The sequence below is a fragment of the Eptesicus fuscus genome, chromosome 23, assembly GCF_027574615.1.
Source record: "Eptesicus fuscus isolate TK198812 chromosome 23, DD_ASM_mEF_20220401, whole genome shotgun sequence".
NCBI classification, from domain to species: domain Eukaryota; kingdom Metazoa; phylum Chordata; class Mammalia; order Chiroptera; family Vespertilionidae; genus Eptesicus; species Eptesicus fuscus.
The window spans coordinates 8,986,993-8,999,491 of NC_072495.1; the positions used below are offsets into that span (position 1 = coordinate 8,986,993).

General features: G+C 39.3%; 1 protein-coding gene and 1 pseudogene across 2 annotated transcripts in view; one reads left to right on the forward strand and one right to left on the reverse strand.

Moving 5' to 3' along the window:
- Window positions 1–12,499, forward strand: part of HECTD4 (HECT domain E3 ubiquitin protein ligase 4) — a 157,809-nt gene that overhangs the window by 42,513 nt on the left and 102,797 nt on the right. For both annotated transcript variants that reach the window (XM_028147247.2, XM_028147249.2), the window contains exons 3-7: window positions 1,917–2,006; window positions 4,907–5,037; window positions 7,538–7,646; window positions 9,170–9,308; window positions 12,264–12,434. In XM_028147247.2, the coding sequence (XP_028003048.2) occupies window positions 1,917–2,006; window positions 4,907–5,037; window positions 7,538–7,646; window positions 9,170–9,308; window positions 12,264–12,434 (640 nt within the window). The remainder of the gene's footprint in view (window positions 1–1,916; window positions 2,007–4,906; window positions 5,038–7,537; window positions 7,647–9,169; window positions 9,309–12,263; window positions 12,435–12,499) is intronic.
- On the reverse strand, window positions 3,130–3,447 carry LOC103287065 (cytochrome c-like; annotated as a pseudogene).

Consider the following 12,499-nt stretch of genomic DNA (forward strand, 5'->3'; position numbering starts at 1 on the left):
TTTTTTCTTAAAATCTGATTGAGTCCAGCAAGTAAATAATACCTTATAGCTGGTTTAAATATTCCAGTGTGCTTTTGCCCTTTTATTTATTTTTTAAATATTTTATTGATTTTTTACAGAGAGGAAGGGAGAGGGATAGAGAGTTAGAAACATCGATGAGAGAGAAACATCAATCAGCTGCCTCCTGCACACCTCCTACTGGGGATGTGCCCGCAACCAAGGTACATGCCCTTGACCGGAATCAAACCTGGGACCCTTCAGTCCGGAGGCCAATGCTCTATCCACCGAGCCAAACCAGTTAGGACTGCCCTTTTATTTTTTAACCTTACTACATCCCAGGAAGGTATCCTGCCCTATTGGACAGATGAAGCAGTAAAAATCCATAGGAGTTAGGTGACAGGACTTGAGATGGTATAGTAAGTGAGTCAAAGCCAGGTTTCAGATCCATGTGTCCTGACTCCCACCTTGTGTTTTTATACTCTACTAGAGGTCCGATGCACGAAATTCATGCAAGAGTAAGCCTTCCTTCCCCCGGCTGCCGGCACTGGCTTCCCTCTGGCACCCAGGACCTGGGCTTCCCTTGCAGCCTCGGCTTCGACTTCATCTGGAAGGTGGTCAGGAAGGATGTCCAGCCTAATTAGCATATTATGTTTTTATTATTATAGATCTGCTGCCTCCCTGTCTTATACTGGTCTTTGGTTTTGATTCTTTGGTTTTATACTCTATCTGCTATCTCCCTGTCTTATACTAGTCTTTGTTTTTGTTTTAATTTTTTAAAAATATATTTTTTAAAAAATAAAATATATTTTTATTGATTTCAGAGAGGAAAGGAGAGGGAGAGAGAGATAGAAACATCAATGATGAAAGAATCATTGATCGGCTGCCTCCTGCACGCCCCCCACTGAGGATTGAGCCTACAACCTGGGCATGTGCCCTTGACCGGAATCGAACCTGGGACCTTTCAGTCCACAGGCCGACACTCTTTCCACTGAGCCAAACTGGCTAGGGCTAGTCTTTGGTTTCGATTCTTTGGTTTTATACTCTATCTGCTGCCTCTCTGTCTTATACTGGTTTTTGGTTTTGATTCTTTTGATTGTGAAAGGGGCAATTAAGAGGAGGACTCTAGGCCTACTCAGTCCATTAGGTATTCCATTTCTTTGGGGTTTAGGCATGTGATACCTAGCAATTAAAGCCTGGCTAAGAGAATAAGGCAGCAGTCCGAAGTCACCCATCTGATACAGGCGATCATTTAGATCAGGAAATGTTCTTGTGGTGATTTATACTTGGGATTTAGCCAAGTAAGTCTTGTGCATCTTAATAGCACCTTCTTTTAGATCCTGCTGATCATATTATGGACTTCCCAGAGCCTCCAGCCTTGGGAATCAAAGGGAAAAAGGTAGTGGTGACCTCTGAAGTATTATAGTCCCAGCAAGGGAAGCTCTCAGTATAAAGTAGTAATTATTTAAATATATTCCTTTTTTGATATGATGGGCTTCAGTGAGATGTATGTAAAATGGATGAACCTAACAAAGACATTAAAAAATTAATCCTGGAAATACAGTTAGACTTTAAATATAACCTGCTCCTATGAAATCTCTCCTCTAGACTAGAAAATGACTTGATGAAAATAGTATCCAAGAATAATAGTCACATGGCCTTTGTACTGAGCCTGATGTTTTGAACTTTTGTGTTAGGGGAAATTATCTACCTTTACAAATGCAAGAACATTATAATTGACTGTTCAGGTGGTGCCACTCACATACTAAGCAAGTATACTTTGTACAACACATATGATTGGCATAAGCAGATAGACACATTTGGAACTTTTCCCATTTAGTTAATAAACTTAACATTAACAACCTTCTTATTTGACTTTTCAATTTTGATGATTTTCTGTTCCCTCCTTTTGTTTTTAGGGGATCATTGAAAACTTTTGTCCATACAGTTCATCTATTACAGAAACAGACTGATCTAGGGTACCTGCCTGTAGCCGATGTGCTGTATAGGTAAGTTGTCACTTTGGATCCTTACCGTCCTTCTACACAAGGGAGATTGTTTATAAGGTCTCTTTTAATAAGTAGATTGCTAGACTCTTATCAATTAACTTATAGCTGGTTTAAATGTTCCAGTGTGCTTTTGCCCTTTTATTTTTTTTTTTACATATTTTATTGATTTTTTTACAGAGAGGAAGGGAGAGGGATAGAGAGTTAGAAACATCAATGAGAGAGAAACATCAATCAGCTGCCTCCTGATAAGAGTAATTGATAAGAGTGTAGCAATTTAAATGATTCATATGTTTTTTTGGCTTTGTTTTTAATTATCTTAAGCCTTATAATGACATAATTTACAATTTTGTGTTATCTGTTCTCTACTTTAATCCTAATGAGCTGGCAAAAATCACACACACATATATAGTAAATGGATAGCTGTTCAAGACAATCCTGAATTATAACTTAGTCTGACTTAAAGGATTCACAAAGTTTGCTGCTATATCTTGTCAAGCACCTGACCTTAAAGATCATCTATAATATGTAGACATGTTAAGTACTTTTTATTTGATATTATACATAAACCACACTAAAATGCCTTTCATTCAGTAAAAGGCAACAGTTTAGATACAGGGAATTTTATTAAATTGGCATAGTTGGGACCAAAAAGACACAATGGTCACTGCCAGCTTATCTGCAGCCCTTGCCTTTTAACAGGCTGATGAACACAACTTGAAACACAAGCAAGTCTTGCAGGTCTAAGAGACAGTGAAGGGATTTCTTCAGAATTTAAACATATTAATACAACCAGTCATATAAATCTAAATATAAACCAGTCTCCTACAGGTTTTGAGATGGCACTCACCACCTCTGTGAAAAGTTGAATACTACGAATCAAGTTCAATCATATTTTTAGAAGAGATGACAGTGATAACGCTTGCTGAACCAAAATTACCGTTAAAGCTCAAAATGCTGATCATATCATTTAACCACAAGCCAGTCTTATTTAAATCAGGACTACACAAAAGAAATGCTCTATTGGCCATTCATGATCTGAATTCTGGTGTATGAGATCAATTTAAATATGGTACACATAAAAATGTCATGAGAGATTTGTAATAAATAAGGCAGTGGCCAACTATTAGTCATTAGTAGCTTTTTTGAGATAAGCTACCAAGTCTGCCCTTTCTGCACTCTTCTTAATGCCACTGAAGATCACTTTTGTTCAAGGGATGTACTTCTTGGGATTTTCCAACTATTCCATCAGTTTAGCCCCTCCCCAGGTGATACCTTTGTTCTTGTTGGCATCCATGTAAGAAAATCCAGGGGCCTGGCCTATCTTTCACCCAAATAGACCATGGAGATTTGGCCCTGTCTTGTGCTTGCCTCCCATTTCTATAGTATGGCACTGGGCACACTTCTGAACAACACTCTTCTTGCCTTACTCAACGTCACCCATTTTTAAATCGCTTGTTATTCTCACAGGACATGGAGGTTCCCACTCGCAAGCCGGACATTCTGCTCTCTAAATCCAAGGACACATCCCACCACACCCAAGTCCGATTCATATATTTTTATATTACAGTTTACATTCAGTCCTTGTTTGTATTAGTTTTAGGTGAATAGCATAGTGATTACACAATCATATACTTTACAAAACGATCCTCCTAAGTAGACTGGCACAATACTTAGTTATTACAATATTATTGACTATATTCTTTATGCTATACCTTACATCCCTATGACCATTTTGTAACTACCAATGTGTACTTCTTAATTCCTTCACTTTTTTCACCAACCTTCCCTCTGGCAGGCATCAGTCTGTTCTCTGTCTATGAGTCTGTTTCTATTTTGTTTGTTCATTTATATTGTTCTTTAAGCTTCCACATATAAATGAAATGATTCATATTTTTTAAATAAGTATATTATCATATTTATCTCTTTGAGAATTTTGTCGTCTTCTTTGAAAGTGTTCCTAGAGCATGTTGTTTATTTAATTTTTTAAAATATATTTTTTTATTGATTTGAGAGAGGAAGGGAGAGGGAGACAGAGATAGAAACATTAATGATGAGAGAGAATCATTGATTGACTGCCTCCTGCATGCCTCCTACTGGAATCGAACGTGGGACCCTTCAGTTCGCAGGCCAACACTCTATCCACTGAGCCAAACCATCTAGGGCATGTTATTTTTCATTTTTGTGGGCTTAAAAAAAATTGCAGTAGCTTGTAATTAATTCTTATTGTAGATTTTGAGGTGATATGTTAAGGTGTAGAGAAGATAAAATCATAATCTTTTAAATAAATAAATAAATACATACACACACACACACACACACACACACACACACACTTTTTATTGATTTCAGAGATGAAGGGAGAGGGGGAGAGAGACAGAAACATCAATGGTGAGAGAGAATCACTGATCGGCTGCCTCCTGCATGCCCCCTACTGGGGATCAAGCCTGCAACCTAGACATGTGCCCTTGACTGGAATCGAACCCAGGACCCTTCAGTCCTCAGGCTGACACTCTTATCCACTGAGCCAAAGCAGCTAGGGCTCATTCATAATCTTATTACCCAAAGATAACCACTCCTAATGCTTTGGTATACGTGTTTCCCAATTCATCTCTCTCTCTCTCTCTCTCTCTCTCTCTCTCTCTCTCTCTCTCTCTCTCTCTCTCATATATATATAAAATATATACATTTTACACACAGCTGTAATTTTATCATAACATTTCTAAAAGCACTGCTTTGTAAATTTTCAGTATATAAAATATATCGTGAATTTCATTTCAGATGTATAATGTCTTTGTAAACATGTTATAGTTTTCTGCTTTTTGAGATGGAAGGTGGACTTTTATTTTCTTGCCAAAATGGATAGTTTTGGCGTGTTTGTGATTCTCCATTTCCCTTTTTAGGCTGTTGCTTTTGGAAGGGGGGCCTGGATCCCCCTCCTGTTTGCTTGGTGGCAAACACATAGTGTCATGGGGATATGAAGACATGTTGCCTGCACCAGATAGTAACACTGGCTCCAGTTCTGAAAATAAAGGTAATGTAAGGGTTTTGGTCCTCTGATTGAAATTAAGATGTGAAAAGAATGGTTTAAGATAATTGTGCCAAACAGTTTAGATATAAGTCTGTGTTCCTTTTAATTAAAGAGCTCAGGATTCCTATACAATGTGTTCATTGTCTGCTTTATCGGTCACAGTATAATACAAGCTGATATTCAGTGAGGTAAGAAAATGGATAGGTTTTACTAGCGCCAGGAAAAGGTATCATCCATACACTTCTGCAAAGAGCCATGAATTACTTAAGTTGGTTCCTGGGTATTTGAGTTTGGGCATGGGAACCTTAAGTTGAATTTTTATGCCCATGAATAGAGTATCAGGTCTTTCTGCCTGATACTGTTTCTTTTAGTAATTTATTGTGTGTGTGTTGATGGACCCTCTCATCCTAAAAGCAAAACGATGAGATTGTTCAAGGGAGCATGAATTGTTAAGTATCTTTTTTAAACAAAGTAGGCTGGATTAAAATGTTTTTATAGTTTCACAAGTATTACATATCAGTTTATTCTGTGACCTCAGTGAAAATGGCAGAAGCTCTCTTAATTGACTGCACCTTACTGACTTGCCATTGAATTGAGCCTCTCTGTTAGCTGGGTAGACATGCTGTCCAGTACCCTGGCACACCCATGCTGCTCTCCGGTAGAGTTTCAGGCCTGCCAGGAATCCACCTTACTCCCAGACCTGTTTGTTATTGTAATAGGTACTTGTTATTATGATTATATCGTTAAATATTACCTTACCGATGAAATAGGAGTTTTAAAAATGATTAGCCATTTTAACTCTTTGTTTTTTTGAGGAACCACTAGGTACAAATTACACTTGTCTCAGGTTTAGTATACCGGTTTTTAAAGTTAACAGCGTACTTAGTACTACTTTGAGTGCAGTGACATTGGATTCTCTTAAAATGACAAGTAGTAGACAAACTCCATTTATACATAGTGAGTGGAATGATTATGAAAATAAACACTGAAGGGCTTATTTATATGCTTTTTTAAAGACTCTCTTTATAAGTTAGTAAACCATTTACTATTATATAGAGATATAATGTTTATCTTAGGGGAAGATATAGCTAAGGGGAAACATAGTTGCTGTTTTTAAATAGAAGAGCACTTTTATGCTCTGTTGCTCCAGAAATTAAAATTAGGATCTCTGGATGGAAAATCCAAAGAAGCAGATTTTAGTTGAATGTATATTATTAGTATGTGAGAATAATATCATTTACCATTATGGAATACTGGCTTTGAACTTGAGTGCAATATGAGTATTAACTTGTGTTATCTCATTTAACCTTCATAGTAATTCTTGAGGTACACATTATCCTCATTTTATGGATGAAGAAACTGAAGTTCAAAGAGGCCCAAGGTCAACTAATAAGTGCCCAGAACTCTTAAAAGCTCACGCCTTTTTTACTATAAATCGTATCTTTTTTTTTTTTTAATATTTCTTTATTGATTTTTAAGAGAGGAAGGGAGAGGGAGAGGAGATAGAAACATCAATGATGAGAGAGAACCATCAATCGGCTGCCTCCTGCACAGCCTCCACTGGGGATCAAGCCCACAACCCGGGCATGTGCCCTTGGCCGGAATCGAACCTGGGACCCTTCAGTCTGCAGGCTGACGCTCTATCCACCGAGCCAAACCGACCAGGACTCATATTGTATTCTTAGTCATTTCAGATTAGAATTAGGAATGTGTAAATTGGACTCAGTATTTTTGCTATTTCAAAAAAGAAAAAAACATTTGGCAGGCAAAACCAGGTTGTCCTGCTAGTAACTATCTGACCTCCTTCCCTGATCTTGGTCCCTGACCCTACATGCATTTTGGATGTTTGCTGTGGGGGTTCTAGCCATCTTCCCTGGAAGTCACATCGAAGCACTTACTTTAGAAATGGGAGATTATCTTTCACTCAACCTCCTCTAAAGAAAAAGCACGTTTATAATCTTATTTGAAAAGCATTTAGCCCTAGCTGGTTGGGCTCAGTGGATAGAGCGTCAGCCTGTGGACCAAAGGATCCCAGGTTCAATTCTGGTCAAGGGCACATACCGTACTTTCCGGCATATAAGATGACTGGGCGTATAAGATTTTCCTGGGTTAAAAAGTCATTTTATACGCCGGAAAATATGGTATATTGGACTATATTGATGGGATTAGATATAATGGATTAGATATATTGGACTACCGTATTTTCTGGCATATAAGACTACTTTTTAACCCAGGAAAACCTTATACGCCCAGTCGTCTTATACACTGGAAAATATGGTACCTTGGTTTCAGGCTCCTCCTGGCCTGAGCCCTGGTCAGGGTGTGTGCAGGAGGCAACCAGTCAATGTGTTTCTCTCACATCGATGTTTCTGTCTGTCTTTCCCTCTCTTTTCCACTCTCTGTAAAAGATTAATGGAAAAATATCCTTGGGTGAGGATTAACAAAGAGACAAAAAAAGAAAAAGAAAAGCATTTATATAACTTACTTATAAAACATGTTTCAGATGCTGACTTGGGACGCTGTCTCACTGCAGATGGTCTTTACCTGTATACTACTAACTCAGTTGGAAGAGGAGTGAGCAAACTGGGCTCTGGATTACATGGTACTCTCAGGTGAGTGGCATGGAATTTGCTGAATTATTTGGCTGGAACATTTCCTCCTTATATAATCCTCTGTGAAGAAAACATGAGGGCTCATGCTGACTCTCCATAGACTGACTAATAATAAGTCTGAACACATTCATGTGATTCTGGTTTTCTATTATTGTCACCCACCCCTCTCATTCTGCTAGGTCAGTGGTTGGCCAACTCATTAGTCAACAGATGGGCAAATCGCGGCTCGCGAGCTGCATGTGGCTCGCGAGCCGCAGTTTGCCGACCACTGTGCTAGTGCATTTCAGCTTTGTTTTGGCTCTAAAGAGTCTGATAGCCCTAGGATCATTGTTTTAACCAGATGTTCCTCTATGATTAGAATTACTATAATATTAGTTTCTTCTCCATGTTGATAGATGGACATTTTTTTCTAGTTTAGTTTCTTTGTCCTTGGATTTGATCTTGGATTAGCAGTGATTTTCAGTTGGAATGTAAGATCTATGAATTGCTGACAAAAGAAACCACAGTTTGAGATCCTTTTATATATTTAACTAGGGGCCCAATGCACAAATTCGTGCACCTTGAAAGGAACTGTGGGCTGCGAGGCTATGGTGGGCACAGAGGTGGGTCTTGGCCCATCCTCTGCGCCCTCACCCAGCCCCTCCCACCATGGCCCCCAGTCCTCTCTCTGCTGACAGCCCTGCTCCCGCCACTGCCACTCCCAGGTGCTGCCGGCGCCAGCCCCAGCCCCGCTCGCACCTGCTGACAGCGTGGAGCGATTGGGGCTAGCGCCAGCAGCAGGTTTGAGCAGGACCGGCGCCATCAACGGATGCGAGTGGTGGCTGCTGCCCCGATCGCCCCTCAGGAGCAGGGGGAGGTGGAGACATCCTCAGGGGTAATTGGGGCTGGCAGCTGCCGCTCGCATCTGTTGACAGCACCAAGCGATTAGGACCAGTGCCAGGCGCCGGCAGCAGGTGCAAGTGGGGCTGGGGCTGGCAGTGGGTGCAAGCGCTGGGCAGGACCATGGTGCACAGGAGCAAAGAATTTTCAGTAACCACCAGAGGCGTTCCCCGATGACAGCGACTGGCACCCCGCCTTGGTCTGGCGCCCCCACTCACCTGCTCCACCATCCCACCAAGGCCAACACCCACCATGTTCCGCCCTCTGCCGCCTGCTGCTGATGCCTGCCATGTTCCACGCACACCCCCTGGTGGTCAGCGCACGTCATAGCAACTGGTTGTTTGGTTGTTCAGTTGTTCCGCTGTTCAGTCTATTTGTGTATTAGGGTTTTATATATACAGATTAGACTTTTTCCCCAACTTGTTTTTCTCTTCACGAGTTTGTTGTGAAAAGTTAATATTTGCCCTAATTTTTCAGTCCAAAAGCTAATGTAATATATTCACTCACCTTCAAATTGTTTGCATACTTAGCCATTTAAAAACATTAGGCTTTTAAAACATTAAACATTCAGGAAAATTTTTTTGTCTGTTGTGGCTTCAGACCCAGCCGGGCAACCCAACCTAAGTACCTTTCTTTTCCTACAGAGGTTTTGTATACTGCCGGAACGAGGAGCTGGAACCGGGATGGGTTGCTTTTGGCAGCGGCAGTCTTCTCCACCGGCCTGTATCTTTTGATAATAAACCTCACTCCCTTTTCCAGGTCATTGACCAGAATACCCTTCAGGTAAACAGAAAACCAAGGCATTGTCTTTACATTTTGGAGACAGTAAGGGAAGTTCTTCAGAAGTAATAACACAATTGATGTAGTTTCCTGCCAGAGTGCATCCTTTGAATTGTCATTGTCTGGGCATTCTGTTTTGTTTTGTTTTTGTCTAGTGTCTAGACTTTCTCACATGGTTTGAGTGAATGTGCTCCCTAAGAGTTTATAAGGCCAGCAACAAATTTTTCTTTACTATTAAAAGAAATTTCTTTAGAATCAGAGATGGTATAAATGCCAGCTGCTGCTTCTCCTCCTCCTTCTCCTCCTCCCCCTCTTCTCCTCCTCCTCCTCTTCTTCTCTCTTCTCTTCTTCCTCCTCCTTGTTCTCCTTCTTTTTCTTTTTCTCCTTTTTTTTCTTATTATTATTGCCAGATCTGTTCTGGGAAGACATCATTTCCCTATTCAATTAGTTCTAAACAACCTTTCTGAGAGAATGGGAGCTTTAAAATGAGTTTAGATAGAGTCATTGTGTGAGATGGATTAAGAACTCATCTTTACTGCTCTAATAGCACTCTAGCAAAGCACTTGCTGCATCATACCGAAAGTACCTGCTCTTGTGTCTAATCCTCCCCAAGACCGTGCACACCTTTAGGTCCAGAGAGAGCCTGTTTTACTCATCTTTGTGTCCCTAGAATGTAGTATGTTGCCTAGCATGTGATTGATGGTGATAAAGTACAATGTCTGTGTACCAGGCCCTGATCTAGGCAATTTACATACACTTGTGAGGTGTAATTATGGCAGTTTCATCATAAACATAAGGCAAATGATGCTAAGCACATTGCAAATAGTGTTTATTGTTGAATGGAAGAATGTAGCTCACAGAGGTTAAGTAATTTGCCAAAGGCCATACAATTATGGCAACATGAGAACTTGAATACATCGTTCTCAGCTCTAAAATTTGAGTTCTTTATGCTATAACTTTCAACCAAAATTGAACTGGATGGTTAGAGTTCTTATCTGTGGAGTGGTTGCCCTGAGAGTAGTTACATCCAAAATTTAAGTGGGATGTTGCATCTCTCTGTCACTCAGTTGTGTCTTTCCTGGAGAGCAGAGACTGAATCTTGTTCACCATTGTGTCTCCAAAGTACATAGTAGGTGCTCAATAATTGTTAGATGAGTAAAGTGAACACATTAACAAATAGATGTCCAATTGCCTTTCTTTCTCATCACTAATGCAGACAGATGAGAATATCTCCTATATTTGTTTGAAATAAAGTTTATAAGCCTGGGAATTAAACAGATGTTAAATCTTGGAACATGGTTCACATTTGAAGTGATGTCAGTTTCCCCTGTGTTGTTGCAAAAACTCTGATATTATCCAAGAAAGCAGTGTTGTCACTAACTAGATACGTGCATCAGAGCAATTTGGGGATAGCTTAGGCCAGTGGTCGGCAAACTCATTAGTCAACAGAGCCAAATATCAACAGTACAACAATTGAAATTTCTTTTGAGAGCCAAATTTTTTAAACGTAAACTTCTTCTAACGCCACTTCTTCAAAATAGACTCGCCCAGGCTGTGGTATTTTGTGGAAGAGCCACACTCAAGGGGCCAAAGAGCCGCATGTGGCTCGTGAGCTGCAGTTTGGCTTAGGCCAATCAGTAGCTGTCAGCTTTCTAAATTTCCTGGCACAGTAAGTTTCAAAGTGTGGTTACAGCAATTAAATGACTTCAACTTTTGACGTAGACAAAACAGATCTGGAAAAAATTCATATGAAATTAGTTCAGGGTTCAAAAGTAATCTTAGGAAAACTAGTGACTCACCCAGAGGTGGAGCAACTGAAAATTGTTCTTATTGTACCCTGAAGGCATCTGACCTTCTCTAATTATGTTTACTTTGGGATTTTCAGTTCTGCTCCTACTCTTGGATTTTTAAAAAGCCAAGTCAGCAGTTTTCTTAGTTCTCATTTTCTCTCATATTAAATGCTTTTCTCTGGAAGTAAAAATTAGTATGTAACTTCACATTTATTGTGAAATAATACAAAACTATTCATTATGCTGAAACCAAAGGATGTTTAATAGGTAGTATTAGAAACACATGCCTTCATGTCTAATATAGAGTATTGGTGTTTGTCTGTTTCCTCTTGATGGACTTGGTGAATTTCAGTAGCTCTCATGTGCTAAGTTAGGATCTTGCATGTGCCTTCATTTTTTAAAAACTTTTTTTCTCTTTCTCCCTTCTCCCTATTCTCTGCTTTCCCTTTTGCCTTTTCTTCCTTCCATATTTATTAAATAACTTTGAGCTAGACTTTGAATTACGTGCTAAAGATATAAAGATGAATGAGATATAGTTCATGTCCTTTAAATATAATTAATAGTCTTAAATTCATTTACTAAGAACATTTCAGAAGGTATTATTTTTCTGAAATTTTGTGTTTTTTTATTTTATTTATTTTTTTTTATATCTTTTATTGATTTCAGAGAGGAAAAGAGAGGGAAAGAGATAGAAACATCAGTGATGAGAGAGAATCATTGATTCGCTGCCTCCTGCAAGTCCCCTACTGGGGATCAAGCCTGCAACTCAGGCATGTTCCCTTGACCGGAATTGAACCTGGGACCCTTCAGTCCGCAGGCTGATGCTCTATCCACTGAGCCAAACCAGCTAGGGCTGAAACTTTGTTTTTAATAAATGTTTGATAAAACACACTTGGCAGAGTCAAAATGTTTAGTAAGTACATTTTTAAAAAAAGTAATTTGAATTAATCTCAAGCATCTTTTTATCTTTTGCATGGCCAGTTGTATGAACTTTTATGTTTTTGTCATGTAATTTTCATATATTATTCTTAGGGATAAATATCAGGTTTATTTTGCCCAGAAAGCCTATTGAATTCTCATCTTGGAATTAATAATATTAATGATGAGCTGATAGAGTTAATCAGAATTTATGTCACACTGATGAAGTTTTCCTTCTTTTTGTGTCCAGGTATGTCAGATGGTACCAATGCCAGCTAATCATCTCCCTGTTGGCAGCACAATGAGCACCGTGCACCTTTCTTCAGATGGTACTTACTTCTATTGGATCTGGTCTCCTGCCAGTCTGAATGAGAAAACACCTAAGGGACATTCTGTTTTCATGGACATTTTTGAACTTGTGGTAAGTTTTACTTTCTCACTTTGTGTATTGAGAGACATTTCTGTTTGCTTTCTTTTTATATTGGT